Source organism: Pseudophryne corroboree, chromosome 10 (assembly GCF_028390025.1).
Source record: "Pseudophryne corroboree isolate aPseCor3 chromosome 10, aPseCor3.hap2, whole genome shotgun sequence".
In the NCBI taxonomy this organism is placed as follows: Eukaryota; Metazoa; Chordata; class Amphibia; order Anura; family Myobatrachidae; genus Pseudophryne; species Pseudophryne corroboree.
In genome coordinates this window covers 131,050,291-131,063,944 of record NC_086453.1, presented here as the reverse complement: position 1 = coordinate 131,063,944, position 13,654 = coordinate 131,050,291, and the positions used below count along the sequence as shown (strand labels likewise).

General features: G+C 45.3%; 1 protein-coding gene across 3 annotated transcripts in view; it reads right to left on the bottom strand.

Annotated features, from left to right (window-relative positions):
• The window catches only part of LOC134966228 (pleckstrin homology domain-containing family A member 7-like), a 144,976-nt gene that overhangs the window by 66,724 nt on the left and 64,598 nt on the right, over positions 1 to 13,654 (bottom strand). For all 3 annotated transcript variants that reach the window (XM_063942796.1, XM_063942795.1, XM_063942794.1), the window contains one exon: positions 2,702 to 2,850. In XM_063942796.1, the coding sequence (XP_063798866.1) occupies positions 2,702 to 2,788 (87 nt within the window). In that variant the 5' untranslated portion in view covers positions 2,789 to 2,850. The remainder of the gene's footprint in view (positions 1 to 2,701; positions 2,851 to 13,654) is intronic.

Sequence of the window (13,654 nt, the reverse complement as noted above, 5' to 3'; positions counted from 1 at the left end):
GAAGTCTTCTTGCTTCTGTACACTCACCCGGCTTCTTTCTTCGGACTTCTGTGAGGGGGATGACGGCGCAGCTCCGGGAACAAGCAGCTAGGCGCACCAAGTGATCAAACCCTCTGGAGCTAATGGTGTCCAGTAGCCTAAGGAGCAGAGCTCTTAACTCAGAAGAAGAAGTAGGTATGACTTCTCTCCCCTCACTACCACGAAGACTGTAGCCAGCAGGTCTCCCTGAAAATAAAAAACCTAACAGAAAGTCTTTTCAGAGAAACTCAGTAGAGCCCCCCTAGTGTGTGTCCAGTCTCTCTGGGCACAGAATCTAACTGAGGTCTGGAGGAGGGGCATAGAGGGAGGAGCCAGTGCACACCCATTCAAAGTCTTATAGTGTGCCCATGTCTCCTGCGGATCCCGTCTATACCCCATGGTCCTTTTGGAGTCCCCAGCATCCTCTAGGACGTAAGAGAAATAAAAATACTAGACAGTCTAAACACTGGCGAACCTACATAGCTAAATATGTGTGGCGAGTTATCAAGGGTAAATTTAAATACTTTACCTGTATGCAATGTTAATCCTACATTTGTCAGTGGTTTTTTTTTTGGTTTTTTTTTTAAACAATTTGTTTTTTAGAGCATCAGAAGCCGGATTAAGGGCAGCCACCATGTGGGCCCTTGGGTTGATAATGTTCAAGGGCCTATACCAAGAAGGGGCGGAGCTGTGACCAGTGCTGTGTGGGTGTGGCCAGAGCCAAATGGGTGTGTACATTATCAATCCCAACGTCTCCCTAAATATATAAAAACTGAAAAATTGGCAAAGTTTGTAATTAAACCAGAAATAATTTTTTCATGATTTATAGCCGACTGTGTGGACAACTGGTCATCCGCATGCTATAACGATGCCGAGCCTATTTTTATGTGTAGGCCTGGAGCTCTATTTGCCCCATTGTTAATCTGGACGTTTGAAGAACAGATACTTGTGTCTGGAATAACGAAAAATGAGGACCCTTTTCATTGGGTTAAAAACAAAATTATAAAAGGATTGTTGATTTACACAGTTTATTCATACAATGCTGCTAAATTATACAGCGTGTACAGTCACATAAACTTGAGAGATGCATCAATGTGTCTAAAAAAGACAAGTAGAGAAGTTGCTCATAGCGATAACGCTATCATTTTCAAGTACACTGTATGAAATGACAGCTAGAAGTTGATTGGATGGTATGGGCAACTTCTCCACCTGTCCTCTTCAGCAGATTTATTTATTAACAGTTTATTTATTTATTATTTATTTATTTATTTATTAAACATGTCTCTGCCACACATGGGTCCATTTTTTTTGTCCGCAATCAATTAGTCTACCAGTATGTTTTTGGACTGCAGGAGGAAACTTCAGAAGCGCGGGGAAGAGCCGTCAAACTCCCCATCTGAACTGAACCCTGTGTCTACAAATAGCAATGCTAACCACTATACAACCATTCTGTCCATTAAATGGTTTGCTCAAAATAAGAACCAAATAGCTCATACTGTAATTCTATTGTGTTAGACCGATACAGATTTATTCCGTTAAGGACAAGCACTGACAATGCCATATAGATCATTCATATTTAACATGCAGCTGGTACAATGGAAAATGCACAGATAGTCAAGAACTAGTTTATCTAAGATTATACGGTTATTTACTACTATCCATTACTAATAAAGTGGCAGCATATTATGTAACATTTTACTTTAAGGGGATCACGGTACACATAAGTATTATAATTAGAAGCTAGATGGCCTTGTCTAAAAAAACGTACAACCGTAAGGTGCATACACACGGTGAGATTCGGGCTAAGCCCGATTCTCACTATGCAACAGGGGCTAGGTCAGCATCGCAAGCACATAATGACTGTGCTTGTGATACTGACTATGTGCGATTTTTGCTAAGTGTCAATTTTGACTATCTCTTCTATAGCCTGCACGGTCTATCTAGGCTTGCGATGCCGACCGCGCATCGGCATCGAATCGGAATTGCAAGGCGACTTTCACCTTGCGATCTGCACTAACTTTTCTTACTATTTTGACTATATAGTCAAAATCGTAAGAAAAGATCTCACCGTGTGTACACACCCTAAGAGGTGTGGGGGAACAATGGAATCATAACGCCATAGTACACTATGTAGACCAAAGTAATTGGACACGGACAGCAAATAGATCATATATTAGATTTTACTGACATCAGTACTTTGCAGGTCCACCACGTGCAGCGATCACTGCAGACACCCTTCTTGGCACAATATCCACAAGTTCCTGTACAACAGCAGGTGGTATTTTTTGCCATTCTGCCTTAATTACAGTGACCAACTGCGATACTGAAGAAGGTCGAGTAGGTCTAGAACGCACCTGTTGCTACAATATATCCCAGAGGTTCTCAGTAGGGTTAAGATATGGCCACTCCATCCAGGTTACTGAATTTTACTGTATACCAGTTCAGCGTTGCCCTGGAAACGCGCCAATTAGTTAACAAATGATTTCTTCGTGCCCCTCCACCAGTTTTATACCTTCACAAACACGTTTGCTGTAGGAGAACATCATTTCGCTTGCATGGGGGGGCAATTACTTTGGTCTACATAGTGTATAATAACTGTAGCTGGTGTTTGGCAAAGTGTGTCTGGCAGCTGTAAGGCAGAAGCATTATCAGAAGATTACTTTGTTTTTAAAACTACACTCACCCTTGACCCAAGGTTGACAGAGGCCGTTGTTGCTACGCTGCTTGCCACACTGAGCCCACTCCTAGGACGCTCCATCTCTTCAGTCATGGTTCGTAGCTTCTAAAGAGAAGGGGATTTTCACTTGCTGGGTCAGGAGTTCATAAAAGACCCTGTAATACAAACATTTCATTAATGATCGATTCCCAGTTACTCAGCCAGAAAGCAAACATTTTAAAAAGGGCTGAACGTTTCATTGACTTTCACTAAACACATTTAAGCTCAGAGAACACAGAATTAGGAGGGGTAACTCAAGGCCCTAAAATAAACCTCTCTGTGGCCTTACAAACTCTTCAGAGGGCTAAATATTTTGCTTCTGAAAATTCAGCTCCTGCATCAAGTTTGAGGTAATGTCTGTATGAATGGTTCTAAGAACAGGAAGCGGTTAAAATACCGCTAGTCGGGATCCAGTCATTCATATTGAATCCCTAAGAACAGCCTCCTCCTGACCAGTAGAGCTTAAATTCCAAGAATGACATTTATTAATTCTGATGCTCATAGAAGACTCAGGTGGATGTTACCTAAAGTGATAGGACAACAGCAATGGCACATTCAATCAAGAACAACAGGTGACAACGTAGGTCTATCAGACCTCCACCCACTCTAGAGTTCCACAGGAATTACTACTTAATTGAGAATAATCTAAAATAAATATATGAATGGCATCTTAAATTGAGGGGAATTAGAAACCACTGTTGTGCGCCTCTTAAACAGCATTCATAAGAGATCTGTGAACCATTGACAATGAAGCCTTGAACAAAGCAGTTAAAAACCACCAATAACAGATCCCCCCCCCCACCCCACACACACACACACACACACACACACACACACACACACACACACACACACATAACCTTTATGTGCGCTTTTGGATCACTTTTTAGGATTCTATTGAACACGTCAACAACAGGAATATACAAAGACAAAAGAGGAGCTGTGCCCTAACACCACATCCACTCAGAAGGGCTATATGGAAGACAAACATTATTGAAAGGTGGGGAACATCTGTACTGACGTGATAACAAGTACAATAGGAGTCAACACAACTGTAATGCAGATAAAAAAAAAAAAAAAGTATTGAAACCACAACTGTTCTGCTTTCAGAGAAGAGATACGGTAGCCATTATTAGAGTGACAGGCCGTGAACCAACCAAAGTCTCCATGCACTAGCTGTAAGTGTAAAACAACGACACAAAGATATTTTTGGAAGTTTTATTTATTGCACTGTACAATTGGGAGTTACAGCTAGGACACACGATTGTAGAGGCACAAACAGAGCAACTACTGAGGTACAGGAAACTTTATACTCCAAATCCTTAAACAATACAACCATTTATAATACACACTTAACGTCATAACAAATGGCGATTAATCACTTGTGATCAGCTTTTTCCCCTAGAAGACCATTAGCAGGCATTAAATAGACCCACTTTTCAGTATGTTAAATGTATTTAGCCATCAGCAAGATGAGTCGCATTGAATTAGTCCTACATATTAGGAGGAAAGCATGGAGTTAATGCCTACTATCTAGGCCTCTCCTCATTTCAGTACCAGGGAGATAAACTCATTTCATGGAGCAGCACTGATAGGTACACAAGAGTTCCAATCAGTGTCAGGAGATACAGACCGACTAGAATAAACCACTGTCCTCACAGTTCAGCCATTATTTTAGGAGTGTGAAGAAAAAAAAAATATATATATATAAAAAAAAATAAAAAAAAAATGTAAAGGCAGAGAAACTGCGTTACAGATTCTAAACACATATTTAAAGGAAAAATAACTTGTGTTAAAAGAAAGAGCCTAACACTGAAATCCGGTAAATCCATAAAATACAGTAAATAAGATTTTACTCACCGGTAAATCTATTTCTCGTAGTCCGTAGTGGATGCTGGGAACTCCGTAAGGACCATGGGGAATAGCGGCTCCGCAGGAGACTGGGCACAACTAAAAGAAAGCTTTTAGACTACTGGTGTGCACTGGCTCCTCTCACTATTACCCTCCTCCAAGCCTCAGTTAGGATACTGTGCCCGGAAGAGCTGACACAATAAGGAAGGATTTTGAATCCCGGGTAAGACTCATACCAGCCACACCGTATAACTTGTGATACTATACCCAGTTAACAGTATGAAATATAACTGAGCCTCTCAACAATAACCCTTAGTTAGGCAATAACTACATACAAGTATTGCAGACAATCCGCACTTGGGAAGGGCGCCCAGCATCCACTACGGACTACGAGAAATAGATTTATCGGTGAGTAAAATCTTATTTTCTCCGACGTCCTAGTGGATGCTGGGAACTCCGTAAGGACCATGGGGATTATACCAAAGCTCCCAAGCGGGCGGGAGAGTGCGGATGACTCTGCAGCACCGAATGAGAGAACTCAAGGTCCTCCTCAGCCAGGGTATCAAATTTGTAGAATTTTGCAAACGTGTTTGCCCCTGACCAAGTTGCAGCTCGGTAAAGTTATAAAGCCGAGACCCCTCGGGCAGCCGCCCAAGATGAGCCCACTTTCCTCGTGGAATGGGCTTTTACTGATTTAGGATGCGGCAATCCAGCTGCAGAATGCTCCAGCTGAATTGTGCTACAAATTCAGCGAGCAATAGTCTGCTTAGAAGCAGGAGCACCTATTTTGTTGGGTGCCTACAGGATAAAAAGCGAGTCAGTTTTCCCGACTCCAGCCGTCCTGGAAATATAAATTTTTAAGGCCCTGACTATGTCCAGTAACGTGGAATCTTCCAAGTCCCTAGTAGCCGCAGGCACTACAATAGGTTGGTTTAAGTGAAAAGCTGATACCACCTTAGGGAGAAACTGGGGACGAGTCCTCAATTCTGCCCTATCCATATGGAAAATCAGATAAGGGCTTTTACATGACAAAGCCGCCAATTCTGACACACGCCTGGTCGAAGCCAAGGCCAATAACATGACCACTTTCCACGTGAGATATTTCAAATCCACAGTTTTAAGTGGCTCAAACCAATGTGATTTTAGGAAACTCAACACCACGTTTGAGATCCCAAGGTGCCACAGGAGGCACAAAAAGGGGGCTGAATATGTAGCACTCCCTTTACAAATGTCTGAACTCCAGGCAGTGAAGCCAGTTCTTTCTGGAAGAAAATCGACAGAGCCGAAATCTGGACCTTAATGGAACCCAAGTTTAGGCCCATAGTCACTCCTGACTGTAGGAAGTGCAGAAAACGACCCAGCTGAAATTCCTCTGTTGGGGCCTTCCGGGCCTCACACCACGCAACATATTTTCGCCAAATACGGTGATAATGGTTTGCGGTTACTTCTTTCCTGGCTTTTATCAGCGTAGGAATGACTTCCTCCGGAATGCCTTTTTCCTTTAGGATCCGGAATTCAACCGCCATGCCGTCAAACGCAGCCGCGGTAAGTCTTGGAACAGACAGGGCCCCTGCTGTAGCAGATCCTGTCTGAGCGGTAGAGGCCATGGGTCCTCTGATATCATTTCTTGAAGTTCTGGGTACCAAGCTCTTCTTGGCCCATCCGGAACCACGAGTATCGTTCTTACTCCTCGTTTTCTTATTATTCTCAGTACCTTTGGTATGAGAGGCAGAGGAGGGAATACATAAACCGACTGGTACACCCACGGTGTCACTAGAGCGTCCACAGCTATTGCCTGAGGGTCCCTTGACCTGGCGCAATATCTAGTTTTTTGTTTAGGCGGGACGCCATCATGTCCACCTGTGGCCTTTCCCAACGGTTTACCAACAGTTGGAAGACTTCTGGATGAAGTCCCCACTCTCCCGGGTGTAGGTCGTGTCTGCTGAGGAAGTCTGCTTCCCAGTTGTCCACTCCCGGAATGAACACTGCTGACAGTGCTAAGACGTGATTCTCCGCCCATCGGAGAATCCTTGTGGCTTCTGCCATCGCCATCCTGCTTCTTGTGCCGCCCTGTCGGTTTATAAGGGCGACTGCCGTGATGTTGTCTGATTGGATCAGTACCGGCTGGTTTTGAAGCAGAGGCCTTGCCAGACTTAGGGCATTGTAAATGGCCCTCAGTTCAAGAATATTTATGTGTAGGGACGACTCCTGACTTGACCAAAGTCCTTGGAAATTTCTTCCCTGTGTGACTGCCCCCCAGCCTCGAAGGCTGGCATCCGTGGTCACCAGGACCCAGTCCTGTATGCCGAATCTGCGGCCCTCTTGAAGATGAGCACTCCGCAGCCACCACAGTAGAGATACCCTGGTCCTTGGAGACAGGGTTATCAGCCGATGCATCTGAAGATGCGATCCTGACCACTTGTCCAAGAGGTCCCACTGAAAGGTGCTTGCATGGAACCTGCCGAATGGAATTTTGCTTCGTAAGAAGCTACCATTTTTCCCAGGACTCGTGTGCAGTGATGCACCGATACCTGTTTTGGTTTCAGGAGGTCTCTGACTAGAGATGACAGCTCCTTGGCTTTCTCCTGCGGGAGAAACACTTTTTTTCTGTTCTGTGTCCAGAACCATCCCCAGGAACAGTAGGCGTGTGGTAGGAACCAGCTGTGACTTTGGAATGTATAGAATCCATCCGTGCTGTTGTAGCACTTCCCGAGATAGTGCTACTCCGACCAACAACTGCTCCTTGGACCTTGCCTTTATAAGGAGATCGTCCAAGTACGGGATAATTAAAACTCCCTTTTTTTCGAAGGAGTATCATCATTTCTGCCATTACCTTGGTAAAGACCCTCGGTGCCGTGGACAGTCCAAACGGCAGTGTTTGGAATTGGTAATGGCAATCCTGTACCCCAAATCTGAGGTACTCCTGGTGAGGATGGTAAATGGGGACATGTAGGTAAGCATCCTTGATGTCCAGGGATACCATGTAATCCCCCTCCTCCAGGCTTGCAATAATCTCCCTGAGCGATTCCATCTTGAACTTGAATTTTTTTATGTATGTGTTCAAGGATTTCAAATTTAAAATGGGTCTCACCGAACCGTTCGGTTTCGGTACCACAAACAGTGTGGAATAGTAACCCCGTCCTTGTTGAAGTAGGGGCGCCTTGACTATCACCTGCTGGGAATACAGCTTGTGAATTGCCTCTAGCACAGCCTCCCTGCCTGAGGGAGTTGTCGGCAAGGCAGATTTGAGGAAACGGCGGGGGGGAGACACCTCGAATTCCAGCTTGTACCCCTGAGATACTACTTGAAGGATCCAGGGATCCACCTGTGAGCGATCCCACTGATCGCTGAAATTTTTGAGACGGCCCCCCACCGTACCTGGCTACGCCTGTGGAGCCCCCGCGTCATGCGGTGGACTCAGAGGAAGCGGGGGAAGAATTTTGATTCTGGGAACTGGCTGACTGGTGCAGCTTTTTCCCTCTTCCCTCGTCTCTGTGCAGAAAGGAAGCGCCTTTGATAATACAGTGCTTTCTTAGGCTGTGAGGAAACCCGAGGTAAAAATTTTTCTTCCCAGCTGTTGCTGTGGATACGAGGTCCCAGAGACCATCCCCAAACAATTCCTCACCCTTATAAGGCTCTATGTGCCTTTTAAAGTCAGCATCACCTGTCCAGTGTCGGGTCTCTAATACCCTCCTGACAGAATGGACATTGCATTAATTCTGGATGCCAGCCGGCAAAATATCCCTCTGTGCATCCCTCACATATAAGACGACGTCTTATGTTCGCAAAATAGTATCCCTGTTTGACAGGGTTACAGACCACGCTGCAGCAGCACTATCTGCAGGTCTCAGTCTAGTACCTGAGTGTGTAAATACAGACTTCAGGATAGCCTCCTGCTTTTTATCAGCAGGTACCTTCAAAGTGGCCGTATCCTAAGACGGCAGTGCCACCTTTTTTGACAAACGTGTGAGCGCCTTATCCACCCTAGGGGATATCTCCCAGCGTAACTTATCCTCTGGCGGGAAAGGGTACGCCATCAGTAACTTTTTAGAAATTACCAGTTTCTTATCGGGGGAACCCACGCTTTTTCACACTTCATTCACTCATTTGATGGGGGAACAAAACACTGCCTGCTTTTTCTCCCCAAACATAAAACCCTTTTTTAGTGGTACTTGGGTTAATGTCAGAAATGTGTAACACATTTTTTTATTGCCGGGATCATGTAACGGATGTTCCTAGTGGATTGTGTATATGTCTCAACCTCGTCGACACTGGAGTCAGACTCCGTGTCGACATCTGTCTGCCATCTGAGGGAGCGGGCGTTTTTGAGCCCCTGATGGCCTTTGAGACGCCTGGGCAGGCGCGGGCTGAGAAGCCGGCTGTCCCATAGCTGTTACGTCATCCAGCCTTTTATGTAAGGAGTTGACACTGTCGGTTTATACCTTCCACCTATCCATCCACTCTGGTGTCGGCCCCACAGGGGGCGACATCACATTTATCGGCATCTGCTCTGCCATCACATAAGCCTCCTCATCAAACGTGTCGACACAGCCGTACCGACACACCGCACACACACAGGGAATGCTCTGACTGAGGACCGGACCCCACACAGCCCTTTGGGGAGACAAAGAGAGAGAGAGAGTATGCCAGCACACACCAGAGCGCTATATAATTTAGGGATTAACACTATATTGAGTGAATTTTTCCCAATAGCTGCTTGTATATACAATATTGCGCCTAAATTTAGTGCCCCCCCTCTCTTTTTAACCCTTTGAGCCTGCAAACTACAGGGGAGAGCCTGGGGAGCTGTCTTCCAGCTGTACTGTGAAGAGAAAATGGCGCCAGTGTGCTGAGAGAGATAGCTCCGCCCCTTTTTCGCGGACTTTTCTCCCGCTTTTTTATGGATTCTGGCAGGGGTATTTATCACATATATAGCCTCTGGGGCTATATATTGTGATATATTTGCCAGCCAAGGTGTTTTTATTGCTGCTCAGGGCGCCCCCCCCAGCGCCCTGCACCCTCAGTGACCGGAGTGTGAAGTGTGCATGAGGAGCAATGGCGCACAGCTGCAGTGCTGTGCGCTACCTTGGTGAAGACTGATGTCTTCTGCCGCCGATTTTCCGGACCTCTTCTTGCTTCTGGCTCTGTAAGGGGGACGGCGGCGTGGCTCCGGGAACGAACACCAAGGCCAGTTCCATGCGGTCGATCCCTCTGGAGCTAATGGTGTCCAGTAGCCTAAGAAGCCCAAGCTAGCTGCAAGCAGGTAGGTTCGCTTCTTCTCCCCTTAGTCCCTCGATGCAGTGAGCCTGTTGCCAGCAGGTCTCACTGTAAAATAAAAAACCTAAAATAAACTTTCTTTCTAGGAGCTCAGGAGAGCCCCTAGTGTGCATCCAGCTCGGCCGGGCACAGAAATCTAACTGAGGCTTGGAGGAGGGTCATAGTGGGAGGAGCCAGTGCACACCAGGTAGTCTAAAAGCTTTCTTTTAGTTGTGCCCAGTCTCCTGCGGAGCCGCTATTCCCCATGGTCCTTACGGAGTTCCCAGCATCCACTAGGACGTCAGAGAAAATAATTGTTGTTTAGTGATAACAGCATACACACAGATATGATCTATGTACCAAGCCTTGGAGAGAGATAGTAGACAGAGAAAAATTACCAACCAGGTACTGTCATTTTCCAAACACAGCCTGTAACATGACCGTTAGTGTATAGTGAGGAGCAGATTGGCTGGTACTATCACTTTTCAAGGCTTAGTACATCTGGCCCTTTATCTATCTCCACAGCTTAGTACATAGAGCCCATGGTCACCAAGTGGCCTCTCCTACAGGTTCGGGGAGGAGCACTGCTAAACAATATAACGAAGGGGGCAATTGGCCCGATTCAGAGTCGCACATAGCAGCGTCTATGTATTTTGCCAGAATCGCGTGACATCTATGCCTTTACAGTAATGGTGCTACAAAGCCCTTCCCTTGTGTACATCCATGTAAGGACTCAGACACCGACTTTCTGCATCCGTAAGCACCAAAATACTGCATCGTTGTAACTTGCACCAGCTCTATGGTGGGTGTAGAATACCCATCTGAGTATGGTCTCATGTGTGCAATGCAATGTCCATGCACACAACCACTATTAGTGACACTTCCATATGACGTACCATCTCCATGCGTCTGTTTAGCCACCTATTACCTCCCAGTTACCGACAAAGGATGAAAAGTTTGATAAAACCTAAAACCCTGAACAAGCTTTAGGCCTCCAGACTTTTTTCAAACTACACGAGTGTAGTGTAGTGTAGTGTAGTGTGAGAGAGAGCGCGAGTGTGCGCGTCCAATTACATTAGGTACAAATGCTCTGCTCCTGGACTTCCTTGGGATTCAGTATGGTATCCTGGCTGTCAGAATCTCAGCGGTCAGGAGGCAGACACTGGGATCCCAATAGCCAGAATACCGGCGGTGAGCACAGCGTGTCCTCTTGCTGGTTCGCCACGCTTCGGGTTTGGTGGCGATCCCCTTGTGTGGTGGCGTGGACTACCCCCCAAGTGGGGATTCCGGACGGCGGTCGTGATTCCGACCTCCGGTATTTCAGCGGGTGTCGGGATTCCGCGCTTGGTATCCAGACAGCCCGGGATCCTGACAGCCAGCAAAATGAATGCCTTGCCTTCTTTGCCAGTGGCAGTTCATAATTCAAATAGGGGAGCCACACCAACTCTCGGACAGTGATGTAGCAGGTAATATGGCTCCATTATTTGGATTTTCACAGTGATTTATGTCTGCAGCTCCGGCCACTGTGGGACTTCGGCGGGGTAAGCATAATTATATGGGTGTGTGGTGTGGGACCCATGTGCATTGCACATCCTGCACCCATTACAGATATGCCAGTATATCCATCTATACGTATATCTAGATAAATGATGGCTAAAATGTGAAGTTTTCAGAAGTTTTTCTGTAGCTGCCATGAGTACATGTTTACACAAAAAAAAAAAAAAAAAAAACAACACTTCAGATTTTGTGAATAAGAGATATTGGGAATAAAAAGTAAAATTATTTTTATAATTTGCAAAGGCCAAATACCTCCTCTGGTTGGACTTCTGAAAAAGCCCTGCTTGTTTAGGTCAAATGACACCATGACGGAATGCATGACCAATCACAAACAATCATTGCAGATGCACAGTGCTTCTTTCTGCATGCAGTCGTACCTACTTATCCGCGTAGTGTATATCATAGTGCATGCCAACACATGCCTGAAAATGGGCTTGGTGGACACTGTAAAGAATCACTGCTAAATTCATCTTATCTATTTTTGCTCCAAAAATACTTTCGCCTCATTAGTTCTTAAAGTCATCACAAGAGGCGACAGAGGGTCTTGTCTTTGTTTATACTCCCCAATTTATGAAGGACTGTCATGCTATCCCTATAGGCAGCATACTTGTCCAGACTCCAGGCAAGATGGGAGAAAGGCAAGCAGGTGGCTCACAGCATTTTAATTCAAGCTATCAGGGAAGGAGGATGGCCTAGCGCTTCCGATTAGCCAAGCAAAACCTGGGACCTGTTATGTGCATTATTCCTCCATCATCTCAGACTGCTTGTCCCACCCAAGAAAAAAAATAAAATGTTTAGATTAGGGATAAGAAAAATCAATAACCGATGGTTGCAGCCATCAGTGTTTTTAATCAGACAGTTTTGGCATTCAATTCCAGGATTGCGATCAGGGCCTCATCTAGGATGCACAAGCTGTGCCTTGGGTTCAGGGCCCTGGGGACAGTACTATTGCATGATACCTGCAACAGCACATTACAGCCAATAGAGCCAAAGGATGTTCTAGACAGTGCTCCTCTTCCTGATGCCGATAGCCCACCCCCTTGGCGCGACATCACATGTTCAGGGAGGTGAGTCTGGCACAGGGCATAAACTCTGTTACGGCACTGACTGCGATATGCTACCAGGATTGGAGAAACACCGACTGCTCCTCTGTCTAAGCGGAAACCAGTTCTCTCTTGAGATTTTGTAGAAATGATGGTTACATGCAATCTTTAGGCATTTAATGATGGCAGTGAAAATTTAACCATTCGATGCCACTCTTCCAATGATCATCCATAGTTGAGAGGTAGGTTGTCTTGGTCACCAGTGTCAGTTACATTAAACTGGATGAGATATAGTTAAAAGCATTATCCCACAGAAGTGGGAGTGGAAAGTACAAATACAGGTTTGCACTCCCAATCTTGACCCTTGAAGTGCATAGGATTCCCCTGCAAAACAGTATGCAATTGTGCAAATGTAGCTGCATGGCCACACAAGTGTGCGTTTGCACTAGTGTTTTACACTTTTGCAATATTTGTAGATTACCATAATAGGGATGATCTCATACGACAAATATGGCATTTATTTTTTTATGGGAATTTATTTTATTTTTTTATCATTCCCATCCGTTAAGAAATACTATATAGCGAAACGCAAAAGTTCCTTTGAAGAGAATGTAGGAACACTGCTCCAGCAGTAAGTCTGGGGAAAGAATTTGTAAAACAGTGAATCACACGTAGTGGAGGCAGTGGTACATGCTAAGACACCTTGTTGTTTCAGCAGCTCTGAAGTGACCCGCTGACCCTTAGCCATGAACGGAGGTGACTTAGTGTGTGAAACTGTATCAGGAAACGCTGCTTGCCAGCAACTTCCAACAAAGTTGAAACACAATATACACAAGCGAGAGAGGGAGGCAGATTGAGACAGGGGCTGTCTCTTGGAAAAGGAGTAGGTCAAAGTAATGGTGTATCCAGGGGGTAGTGGAGAGGTGAGAAAGAATTTTTATACATTCCACAGAAGGGATATATTGCAGTTTCACTGCTCAGACTGGCTAGTATTTCAGTATTCTTCACAGACCATACACTACCATTAAAAAACTGCAGGTCCTGATTGCGCTCTAGTAAGCATTATCATTTTCAGAGACAAACACTAGGTAGAATGCAATTGTAACAAAATAATATAAGTAAGTCAACGGACCCCTGATCTGCAAATGTTTCAGAATTTCAGTTGCTGCTCCCAAATGATTGAACCCCCCCCTCCCCATGAGTTTGTTGAAGC